Source organism: Lepisosteus oculatus, chromosome 23 (assembly GCF_040954835.1).
Source record: "Lepisosteus oculatus isolate fLepOcu1 chromosome 23, fLepOcu1.hap2, whole genome shotgun sequence".
Taxonomy (NCBI): domain Eukaryota; kingdom Metazoa; phylum Chordata; class Actinopteri; order Semionotiformes; family Lepisosteidae; genus Lepisosteus; species Lepisosteus oculatus.
This window is the reverse complement of record NC_090718.1, coordinates 6081698-6093501: the sequence shown is the minus strand read 5'-3', so window position 1 is coordinate 6093501 and position 11804 is coordinate 6081698. Positions and strand designations below refer to the sequence as shown.

General features: G+C 48.0%; 1 protein-coding gene across 1 annotated transcript; it reads left to right on the top strand.

The window, feature by feature from the left end:
• Window positions 1–17: 17 nt before the first annotated feature.
• vps11 (VPS11 core subunit of CORVET and HOPS complexes) lies at window positions 18–11441 on the top strand. The gene is made up of 16 exons (XM_069182810.1): window positions 18–202; window positions 1222–1368; window positions 1963–2098; window positions 2472–2635; window positions 2797–3044; window positions 3527–3728; window positions 3885–4036; window positions 4522–4708; window positions 5268–5411; window positions 6045–6230; window positions 6686–6847; window positions 7929–8062; window positions 8201–8403; window positions 8931–9102; window positions 9341–9563; window positions 10302–11441. The coding sequence occupies exons 1-16, from the start codon at window positions 59–61 to the stop codon at window positions 10476–10478; spliced, it is 2781 nt and encodes a 926-aa protein (XP_069038911.1). The 5' UTR covers window positions 18–58; the 3' UTR covers window positions 10479–11441.
• The last annotated feature ends 363 nt before the right edge of the window (window positions 11442–11804 follow it).

Genomic DNA, 11804 nt, shown 5'->3' with positions numbered 1-11804 from the left:
GACACGGCGGGGGTCACATGATCCCCCCCCCCCCCAGCTGCAGAGTGACAGGGGGAAAATGGCAGCGTTCTTGCAGTGGCGAAGATTTGTATTTTTCGATAAAGAAACGGTGAAGGATCCTGCGGACAATGGGAAAAATTTCGCGCTCCCGGTCGGTATCTGTGCCTGCGACTCGGGCCGAGGTCACATCGTGCTGGGAGATATCCTTTACGAGCCTCGGTCTCAAAGGCGATCGTGGGTTGCTCCCGTCCTCCTTTTATTTAGAACGTATTTATTTTTGTGCGCATTGCATAAGAATGAATAGCGCGTTTTATAAACAGTGTTGAATGTGATTAGAGTAAAGTCGTAACCTGTTTTGTGCTGAAACAGGTGTTCCGGCGATATTATAATTTATATCACGCTTATTCTCCCTGCTACCTAAGTGTAAATGAAGCGTCTTCATCTTCCCTAAAGTACGATGAAGTCAGTAATATTGATTCTGTTCCGCATTGTATTCATAGCGTAGAAGCAGTGTATTGAAACAAGGAACGAGAAGAGCAGATCCCAGCCTCCAGCCGTGATTAGTGTTCCCGGCGCGGATGTCTTATTAACAAAAGGGGTGCTGAAGTTCGTGCATTCTCGTTATGTACCGGGCCCACACACCGAGCCTTCTCACTCCCTGCAGTCTCTTCTGGTGTCGGGAGCAGTCTGATTCCTAAACCCCGACAGCAGAAAGTGACTCACTTGCCAGTCCGTACCAAATTGGTTAATGTTTTTGTAATTCATTGTTGTATATTTGTTTCCCCGCATTTGAAAAAAGGAAATGATTAAAAATATGTGACATTGGGATACAGCGCTGCTGATATGTTTGAGCAAGACATGCTCTGTTACACATCACAGCACTTTAAATACATATTATTTGGATCTTGTATGCAGGAGTTCTGGCTGGTTTCCACTCCCCAAGATATTCCAACAATGCCACAACATATATTAGAAAATATAAGAATCGATGGGGCATAATAACAACATTTTGGGGTCTCCCTTATTTTGATATAATACTCTCCCCGCCGATATGACTATACAATAGGGTATTTGACATTGTAAAATGTAATGTAGATAAGGTTTTGATGTTTTTAAGGAAGCTGTAATTTTCCTGCTATAGCAGTTAGAAAGGAACAACCGCAGTAACGTAGTCACTGTTGATAAGACACGATCATCATCCTTAAGTCATTGTCATCACATCTGGAGGGTCAGATCTGGTTCCTGACACGCTCCCTGCAGCTAACGTCCTTTCAGGCATACAAACTACAAGTGACTCACCTCTACCAGCTGAAACAGCACAGCATCCTGGTGTCAGTGGGATTGGACGAGCACGGAATCAACCCACTGGTAAGGACACAGCCACACACACACGTGTCTCTGTGGTCATCTGCTCTATGATGATCTGATCATTTCATCTGATGCTTATTGTCGCACATGAATTTATTATAAGACAAGGGCATACAGTAAAAAAGGACTCTTTCTAACCGTTATTGTGATGGAGCGGTGAGATGTTCTTGTATTTGTATTTGTCTAAAGCATATTCGGATGTGCTAATATGTGATGAATAGAAATGCACAAAAATCACCTTGTCAGTCTGTGAGGGCTGTGCTCAGCTGTGGAAATGTTTGCATTTGTTTTGGGGATAGTCTGGGTTAAATTGCCCATTGCCATTCAGTTTTTAAACTTTTCCCCAGTAACATAGTGGATTCTGGATTTCTAAGCATTTCTAAAAAGACAGTCTAAATTTCTCAATATAATAAGAATCATTACTGTTGCTTTTGCCTAAAATAATATAGAATGGGTTTTGGTTGCAAATTACTGTGATGAAACACTGACCTTTTAATCTAAAGCTGCTTCAGCTGCTGTTAATCTGCTTCCCTACAGCAGTGCACTAAGAAATTCGAAAACCTTCCCCACGATTTACAAGTTGCGGTGTTTCAGGTCAAGGTGTGGAACCTGGACAAGCGCGACAGTGGGAACCCTCTCTGCACTCGGATCTTCCCGGCCATCCCAGGGAACAAACCCACAGAGGTGTCCTGCCTCAGCGTGCACGAGAACCTCAACTTCATGGCCATCGGTGCGTCCAGTGCCCTCGCCCTCGCCCTGAGAGCCTCACTCTGTTTCTCATCCCATCATGCCCACAGGATTACGGTGGACGTTGTGGGCCCTGCCAGATTTAACCTGGAAAAGCAGTCCATGTATAACCAATAAATCTGCTATTGTGTGGGTTTTACATCTCTACAGTGCATTTTGACTGAGAGGTCAAACTGGGACATTACTTGCCGGACTGCCTTGGTGCATCTCAAATTATAGCTTGTAGACTTGAAGCAGCTGTAATTGCAGCCATGGTTTTGATGAGAAAATGAAGTCAAGGCACTGTTATTACTGTCCCCGAAATGCCAGTTTGTGACTGAATTGTCAAAGCGGCCTTGATGTCTCCTGTCTTGCAGGCTTCACAGACGGCAGCGTGGTTCTGACCAAGGGCGACATCACCAGAGATCGCCACAGCAAAACCCTCACCCTGCACGAGGGCACCTGCCCCATCACCGGGCTTGCTTTCCGGCAGGCGGGCAAAGTCACGCACCTGTTTGTCGCCACCCTGGAGAAAGTCCAGGTAATCCCGCCTGGGGGAACAAAGTGTGCATGGTAGAGCGTATCGTATTCGGCGTGCTCTGCTCGCGGCGTCCTGGGGCAGTGAAGGAGTGGCCCAGCCTGGGCCTTGTCGGGTTGTGTGCAGTGCTCTGACCCCCCCCCTCTGTGTGCGCCCATGGGCAGTGCTACACCCTCTCCGTGAAGGAGTACCCGCACCTGGAGCTGGACACACACGGCTGTGCCCTGCGCTGCGCTGCGCTGACCGACCCCTCCCAGGACTCCCAGTTCATCGTGGCGGGTGACGAGTGTGTGTACCTCTACCAGCCCGACGAGAGGGGCCCCTGCTTCGCCTTCGAGGGGCACAAGCTGCTGGTGCACTGGCACCGCGGGTATCTGGTGCTGCTCACACGCGACGCCAAGTCGCCGAACAAGTAAGAGCAGCAGCAGCAGCAGCCGCCGCCGCCGGCCGGGGCTCCCTGTATACAGCTGTCTGACGGCTGTAACAGCCATTTCAAACCCTGCAACAAGTACAGGTTGATTCCAGGCTTTGGAAAGAAACATGGACTATGTGGGGAAGCTCTTAGAAAATAAGAAGTTTGGCGGTATTATTAGACAAATTGTTGAATTTGATTCTCACTCCTGGACTTTGTTTTTCTGGAAGGCTGTGCTTAATGGTAGTTGATCTCAAAATAGTCCTTTTTTTTTAAAAAAAAAGGTTTCCTGTTGCTGGAGTTGGGGAGGGCAGGGGGTTGATGGCACCACGTGTGTTTTTAAAGCACGTGGCTTCATCGTCAGGTGTGAGCAGGTGTGAGCAGGTGTGAGCAGGTGTGAGCAGGTGTGAGCAGGTGTGATTGCGTGTGGAGGTGTGCGGGTGTCTGTCCCAGGTGAACCCGAGCTCTCTGTACACACGCAGGCCCGAGTTTCCGAGCCGGGAGGCCTCCCCCACAGAGAAGCAGGTCCTGACCGTCTACGACTTGGACAACAAGTTCATTGCGTACAGCGCTGCGTTCAACGACATCGTCGATGTGCTGGCGGAGTGGGGCTCGCTGTACATCCTGACCCAGGACCGCAAGATGTATGTGCTGCAGGAGAAAGACACTCAGACCAAGCTGGAGGTGGGCTCCTTTCTGACTTCTCTCTCAACTTGCAGCGTATCTATGTATGCTTTCTTCACTTGCTAGTCAAAACGCGAGATAAGCCTGCGTGTTTAGTGCAGTATTCATCAGTATCTGGCGGGCCAATAACTCGCTGCTTTGCTCCTGGATCTTCAGATGCTCTTCAAGAAGAACCTGTTTGTAATGGCCATTAACCTGGCCAAGAGCCACCACCTAGACAGCGACGGGCTGTCCGAGATCTTCCGTCAGTATGGGGACCACCTGTATGTCAAGGGAGACCACGATGGAGCCATTCAGCAGTACATCCGGTAGGGTTTCTGACTGGCGGGAAGCAGTCAGCCAACAGGTAGCACTCAGACGTTTGGAAAGATATCTAGCTGTTGCAGTTCCATGTTATTGAAAGTTGAATGGTGTGTATATGTCTTATCAGTGGAGTAGGTTTTTGGAGTGTTTTGTGGCATGTGTGTTTAAAATTGATCTTTTAATTTCAGTTCAGTTCATCATATCTGTGATTCCTATGAAAATGTGGATTGAGTTTGTTGTTCATTCCTGTGTCCAGTCACTGTTTTATAGACTGCTCTGTAGTAGGGTTTACCTCAAGATGATCATGGCCTGTTTTTTAAGTATTATTGTGCAATATGCCAACGTAGAGACAAATTGAAAAGAAACAGAAATTTCCACAGCATGCATTTATTTCCTATTTGGATTTTTTTGCAGTATTGCACTGAATACTTAAAGGTTGAGTGATCTGCAGAGTTACTACTGACTCATCTCTCCCTTCCCTCTTTCCCAGCACCATTGGGAAGCTGGAGCCCTCCTATGTGATTCGGAAGTTCTTGGATGCTCAGAGGATCCACAACCTGACAGCATACCTGCAGGCCCTGCACAGGCAGTCCCTGGCAAATGCTGACCACACCACCCTGCTGCTCAACTGCTACACCAAGCTGAAGGACAGCTCCAAACTGGAGGAGTTCATCAAGGTGAGCCCCCTCATAGCCACAGGCTTCATGGAGATGGTCTGAGCATTGTGAAGCAGGCGCCAGGAAAACCCAACGCAAAATCGACTTCATCATCATGATGCAATCACGTATTAACATTTATAATAATAATAATAATAATAATAATAATAATAATAATAATAATAATAATAATAATCCTAAGGATATCGGGATATCGGAGTCACCTTCCCTAAACACCTTCAAATCTAGACTCAAAACCCTTTTCTTTAGAAGGTCCTTTACTTAACTGATTCTGTTGTTTGCCCCTCTGCTCCTGTTGTATTCAGTACCTCCATCCACTGTCTCCTCTCATTGAGTATATCTTGTGTATTTGTTTATTGTTGTCGTCATTCTGTAAAGCGCTTTGAGAAGCCACCTTTAAAGGCGCAATATAAAATAAAGGTTATTATTATTAAACAATAATAATGCCTGAATGTTGTGCATTGGCATTTCTTAGCAAATTACACAGAAAAAGAATGGACCAAGTACTCTAAAGGTGTTATCCCCATGTTGACCAGTGCCTTTTCTTGTGTCGTCTCAGAGCAGCGAGAGTGAGGTGCATTTCGACGTGGAGATCGCCATTAAGGTTCTCCGGCAGGCCGGCTACCACAGCCACGCGGTCTTCCTGGCGGAGAAGCACGAACACCATGAGTGGTACCTCAAGATCCAGCTTGAAGACCTCAAGGTCAGGGGAGACACAAATCAAAATGGCGTGCGTCTTTGTGTAGGGCACGGAGAAGACACGTTACGCCATTGCTGGCTGTCTAAGAACAGGCAGCAGAGATCTTTTCCTGGTACTGCAATTTTTGTTCATTGAGAAGATCAGCATATAAGTGAATAAAAGTATTGGTGCGTGTATTGTATTTTCTATAAACCATAGACTATAGAATGAGAGGAAGCTTTTCAGCTCGTCTAGCTCATTTGGTTGCTAGTAGGTGATTAATCCAATAATTGATAACTGATCAATCATTTGTAATCATGTATAATCGAGCTCCTCCAGCTCTGTGTTGATGAGAATCGTCTTGACAAGACTGTGCGGTGGGCGTGGTTTGTGTATTGTACAGTATTCTAGTGGGCAGCTGCTCCCTACGCTGGCTGCTAACAAAGCAGTCAAGGTTAACGGCACCCTGTAAATCAGAAAGACGTTTTGGCCGTCGGGCCTTCTTCTGATGTCCAGGCTGAGCCATCTTCACACCTGAAGAACAGTCAGCAGCCTAAACGTTGCGTTTCTCCTCTCTGCTGCTCAGCGAGGAAACAGCCTTAGGTTATTGCTCGTGCAGTATCCCGTTGCTCACAGAGGTCTGTGTTCGCGTTGCAGAACTACCAGGAGGCCCTGCGGTACATCGGGCGGCTGCCCTTCGAGCAGGCGGAGAGCAACATGAAGCGCTATGGGAAGACGCTGATGCACCACGTCCCCGAGGAGACCACCCTGCTGCTGAAGGGTCTATGTACCGACTACCAGCCACGCCGGGACTCCGCCGACAGAGACAGCCTGGGCAGCAAGGTACCGGCCCGTCTGAGAATGAAAACGATAGCCTTCCTTACCCTGGCGCAAAGAAGGGGCATCAGGGCACCAAGCCCCTTCCGATCATGCTTTGTGCTTCTAAACCCCAGGTCTGCAGCGGTGGCTGAGAACAGAATCTCCTTGGCTATGCTGGAGGCGTGCGCGAAGCCTCATAAATACGGAGATTAGTTCTGTCACAGATCTGTGATTCATGAAGCGTCTATTTACCAGTTGCCCTACAGATTGAAACAAGTGACTCAGACTAAAACAGTGTCTCTCATCCGTAAATCTGTATTATATTTATCACAGGACAAGCAAACAAACTCTGGATTCTGTTGTGTTTGATAAGATTAAACAAATTCCTCTGTTTTCTGTGTCTGAGTAAAATGAAAGGTTCCAGGCAAATCTTTGGGCGTTCGCTTCAACCCCTGCTCCTCCCCTCCTTGGTTTTGCAGGCGAACTCGGAGGAGTTCATCCCCATCTTCGCCAACAACCCTCACGAGCTGCGGGCCTTCCTGGAGCACATGATCGAAGTGGAGCCACGGTCTCCCCAGGGGGTCTATGACACCCTGCTGGAGCTCCGGCTGCAGGACTGGGCACATGAGCAAGACCCGCAGGTGACCGGCTGGCGCCCACGCGCCGTGCAGAAATCACGCCAGTGCACAGGGCATCCCCACTGCCAGCATCAGCGTGCTTCAGCAGACACTGGCATGCACAGCCACTCCATTGCCGACGTGCACAGTCACACACCTGGCTGTGTGTGTATTCCCTGTAGTGAGCAAATGTTTAGGGGAGCCGCAAAAAAAAGACTTACAAAAATAAAATTCTGAAGGGCACCCAAATGACTCCATCAGTGAAGGTGCTACCCAGAGAGCAGCTGGAGCTCGTTGATCTGGTGGTCGTGGTCTCTAGTCCGATGTGACTGGGATTAGAGTGGAGTAGAGGAGTTAATTTCCATAAATACATGTACATGCAGAAGCTGTTCTTAAGCCTCATGGGCTGTGCTTCAACGGTGAACCCCAGCTGTGGCAGACAGTTAGCCAAGCACCACCTACAGCAGGGTGAGATTAATTGGCCACCCCCCTCCGAGACTCCCTGGGTGCTTACACAAGATCAGCACTTCACGGTGATACAAAAGTGAGACTGAATCACGTTTTCGGACAGAAAGGAGGAGCCTGTCTGCTCTTCCTCATTGCCCCCTGTGCTTTGAGAGGTGCAATTTTAAAGTGTCTGTTGTTTTTTTAGAATTACTGTCCTTTCATGTGCAAATGAGTTTAGTTGATTTGGGAATCTCTCTGTGCTGCATTGTGTGCTGATGAGATTATATTGTGAGTGTGTTAGACAGCTCTCAGGAGGCATGCAGAAATAATACAGGGTAGTTAGAGAGTACCTCTGATGCTTTGTTTATCTAGATGGCTATGTTGCTTATGCATTTCACACATGCCGCTCTAATCTTAGTTGTAAAATAGAAGCCATTTCTCAAATGACCTAATTGTGTAAAATGTTTTGCAGTGAGTGAAATTAATCTTGATGCCTTGACTTACAATATCAATTAATAATCATCAGCCCTAATGCAGTATTGAAAATGTAGTTGTGAAATGTGAATTCTGTTTGTTCTTTTTCAATGAATTTGTCCTTTCAGATGTGGTTAATGTGTCTGTAAACATGCTGGCTTTGTCTTTCCTGTGATTGCTGTAGAAGAAGAGCGCTCTGCAGGACGCCGCGCTGTGTTTGTTGAAGAGTGACTATACGGTGTTTGACAAGGCTCTTGTCCTGTGCCAGATGCACAACTTCAAGGAGGGGGTGCTGTATCTGTACGAGAAGGGCAAACTGTGAGTTACGGCACAATATGTAATGCATGGACACACACGTGCTGGGATTTGGAAGCACACATGGACACACCAAGAACATGGGCAGTGGCGGTGGGCTCTGTGGTCCCTGTCTGATTTTCTGTCTCGCGTGTTCTGCAGCTACCAGCAGATCATGCATTACCACATGCAGAATGAAGAGTATGCGAAGGTGGTGGAGGCCTGCAAACGCTATGGGGAGCAGGAGGCCTGCCTGTGGGAGCAGGCCCTGGGGTACTTCGCACGCAAAGAGGAGGACTGCAAGACCTACATCAGCCAAGTGCTGCATCACATCGACCGCAATAACCTCATGCCTCCGCTGTTAGGTGAGTCTGACCTACGAGAACAAAACTGGAAAATCGCTCCTGGAGAGATTGTCCTCTTGTCTCATAGTTTGTCTTACTCTGGTATTTCAGTTATTTTTCTGCACAACCATGGAGCTTCATAGCCTTTAAAAGTGAGATAAGTGAGACTAGGGGGCATGTCTTTACCCAGAGTTTTGTGGAAGTATGGAGCAAGGCAGGATGAGATCCTTAGATCATAACTATTAGCTACAAAACCGGACAGGCGGGTCGAATGTCCTTCTCTCGTTTGTAACCATTCTTATGTTCTTATGAACTATTCACCTTCCCTACCGATGTAAGCTTCACAGTTTTTTTCACTCTTAACCTCACTGCCACCGTGTATCCAGTGTCTGTTAAACCGCTGCCTTCGACCTTCCTGTGAAACAGTCGTCTGGTACTTGTGGTAGAAGCGACAACAGTGAAAATCCTGTGGCAACCACTGACGAGAAAAGTGCGAGAGAGCCTTGTACGTGATCTGTGAACCGCTGCGGGCTGTTCGTGTCTCGCAGTGGTCCAGACGCTGGCGCACAACTCCTCGGCGACGCTGTCGGTGATCAAGGACTACCTCATCAGCAAGCTGCAGCGGGAGAGCGAGCAGATCGAGGACGACGAGAGGAAGATCCGCCAGTACCGCGAGGACACCGCGCAGCTGCGCACGGAGATCCAGGAGCTGAAGAACAGGTCAGACCCACCCACGCGTGCACGGCACCCGTTACTGCCCCCTGCAGGGGCGGCGCGTGAAGAAGTTATTCGCACGTGTTCATATGAGCTGATTTAAAAAAAACACTTGTTTTCACTTGTGCCCTGTTGATGCAGCTGTGGCTCCAACACTTACCCCTCTGCCCTCGCGCCGCGCTGTCTTTCTCTCTTCCTTTGTCTCGCTCCGGTTGTGACTCGGCCCCTTTCCCTGCCCCCCCAGCGCCAAGATATTCCAGAAGACGAAGTGCAGCATGTGCAACAGCCCGCTAGAGCTGCCCAGCGTGCACTTCCTGTGCGGCCACTCCTTCCACCAGCACTGCTTCGAGAGCTACGCCGAGAGCGAGGCCGAGTGCCCCACCTGCACCCCCGACAACCGCAAGGTGATGGACATGCTGCGCGCCCAGGACCAGAAACGGGACCTGCACGAGAACTTCGCCAGACAGGTCGGCCCCCGGTTCCCTCTGGCCTCGCTCGGTTTTTCCCTCCCCTGCCAGAGACCTTTTTTCCCCGTAGGATCTGTTCCATGCCTTTCCAGTTTGGCCATGTTGAAGTTCACACTCCACCATTGAGCTGTGTCATTGAATGTGCCCAAAACTCGTAAGTAAGTAGCAGGTGAACGGCCTTGGTGAGGAAGCTGTGCTGTCACCTTCATAGGTCATCGCCAGTGCTGAGACTGTCGCTCTGCTGGATTGTTTGGCCTGATAGAAGGGAATCCCTGACCTTTAGTGATGCTTTTTCATCGTGGCTGTGACTGCTGCCACGCCAACCCTGAAATCTGCCAACCTTGGCGTTTTTAAAGGGCTGCAGAGCTGTGAGGACCAGTATACAGGTCCCTTTGAGTGAAAGCTATTCCGAATGATATCCGGGAGGGGTGTCTAAGCAGGTTTTAGATTTTCTAAATACCCCCCTGTCCTACCATATCTCCTTGTGTCACTTTCGCACAATCTGTAAATTGTGCTGTAAATTTGCAATTCTATCATTTATAGGATCCTAATCCCTATAGACCTCTGTCCTTTTATCCTTCTTAACAAGCTCGCGGATAAAGCATTTCATTGCCGACAACGCCGCGGTATTCTGTACTGTTTGCGCATTGATAAGTAAACCTTGATTGATTGATTGAGAGATTGATTGATTGATCGATTGAGGGATTGCTGTGAGTGACGCTGAGTTTGGATTAACAGCTGCGCTGCTCGAACGACGGCTTCTCGGTGGTGGCGGACTACTTCGGCCGGGGGGTGTTCAACAAGCTGACGCTGATCACCGACCTGCCCGGGGGAAAGCCCGGGGGCAGCGGCGGCGGCGGGCTGGAGGCCGACCTACAGCGAGACCTGCTCATCCACACCAAGAGGAACGCCTGAGACCCGGCCCAGACCCCAGTGGACACGGACAGCCGCGGCCAGAGCCACGGGGACCTGCTGCAGAGAGCGCAAGGGAAGACACGTCTGACCTGTGTTAGACATGCAGGGGATGGGCAGATTCAGCAATCGGCACTGATGCACTGAGAAGAACTGCACACTCCTGTAGTGGAGACGCTAAGCATCATGTATTTGTACAGCCATCTTAATATAATGCATTGGGTGTCATGGGCGCTGTGATGAGTTTAATCTAATTATGATGCAGCATGCCTCAAGATTTCCGCTACAGCTGCTGTGACCAAGAAGTGCAAGGTTCATAAATGAGCACGTGGTGAACTAAGTGGTTTGAGGAATGTACTCGCTCAACAACTTAAGCTGGTTGTCAGTAGGTATTTTTTTTTCTTGTAAAAAGCGCGTTCAGATATTTCAAAAGCCTTTCTCCTCTTCGTCTTTCGTCTTCAGATTTCTTGAATTTCACCGTCAGATAGCAGTGAGTTATTTTTTAACCTTACAAAATGGAACAAAAGCATTTTAAAAAAGCTCACAAACATGGCAACAATAACAACATTTTTAACAAACAATTACATTTCGGCTCCTGGCCTTATTAAGGTTTTTATGGATTGATGTTTTCCATAGCAGTGGTTGTACTGATAACGGTTAATGTGATTAAATGAGCTTTGTTGAGAAGCACTTGGAATCTTTTTCCACCTCCAATGGAAAGTCACAGATGGTTCTTATTTTTCCCAGTTTTGTTGTAGCAGCTCAAAACAGAACATCCTTTTGACCTTTCCCCCTTGTTTAGACAGTGAAGGAAAGATGGCACGCGATAGGTTATAGAGAAATCAATTTCTCTTCGTAAGAAAAGATTTTTGATTACTGTACTTTGTAATTCTAATATATATGCCAGTATGGAAGTGCTAAAAGATCAACTGGAAATAAAGTGTTCTGAAGGGTGTTTCTATAAAATCTCTTGCTTTTTTCTGCAGTCTGTCATTATTTTTGGTAGGATCACCTGAAGCGTGACTTTTTCAGGTAGCAGTATCTGGAACCCAACATGCAGGGAGAGGACAAGATGATGGATGATGTAGGTCAAGTCGAAAGCTGGTGCTCGGAGTGTAAGTGGGCCTGTCACAGAAACAGCAAACGTATGCAATGTGTCAAAGGGAACAGTGCTGAAAATCGTGATGGTTTTCCAAGAAGGATTGTAGCTTTTCTGAAGACAAAGCACAGCTCAGTTCCTTATGAGTAAATATTCATATTGCTTGGTGGTTCTATTATTTTGCCTGCTCGCTATACAGCAATTATTGTAACCATCTTAATGAACGAATA

Bases quoted from the DNA above. Each gene is read 5' to 3' on its own strand.
- vps11 (XM_069182810.1), top strand. From the start codon at position 59: ATGGCAGCGTTCTTGCAGTGGCGAAGATTTGTATTTTTCGATAAAGAA. The intron at 203-1,221 runs ATCCTTTACGAG...TTGTCATCACAT, and splicing joins GTCACATCGTGCTGGGAGAT to CTGGAGGGTCAGATCTGGTT. The intron at 4,037-4,521 runs GTAGGGTTTCTG...CCTCTTTCCCAG, and splicing joins GCCATTCAGCAGTACATCCG to CACCATTGGGAAGCTGGAGC.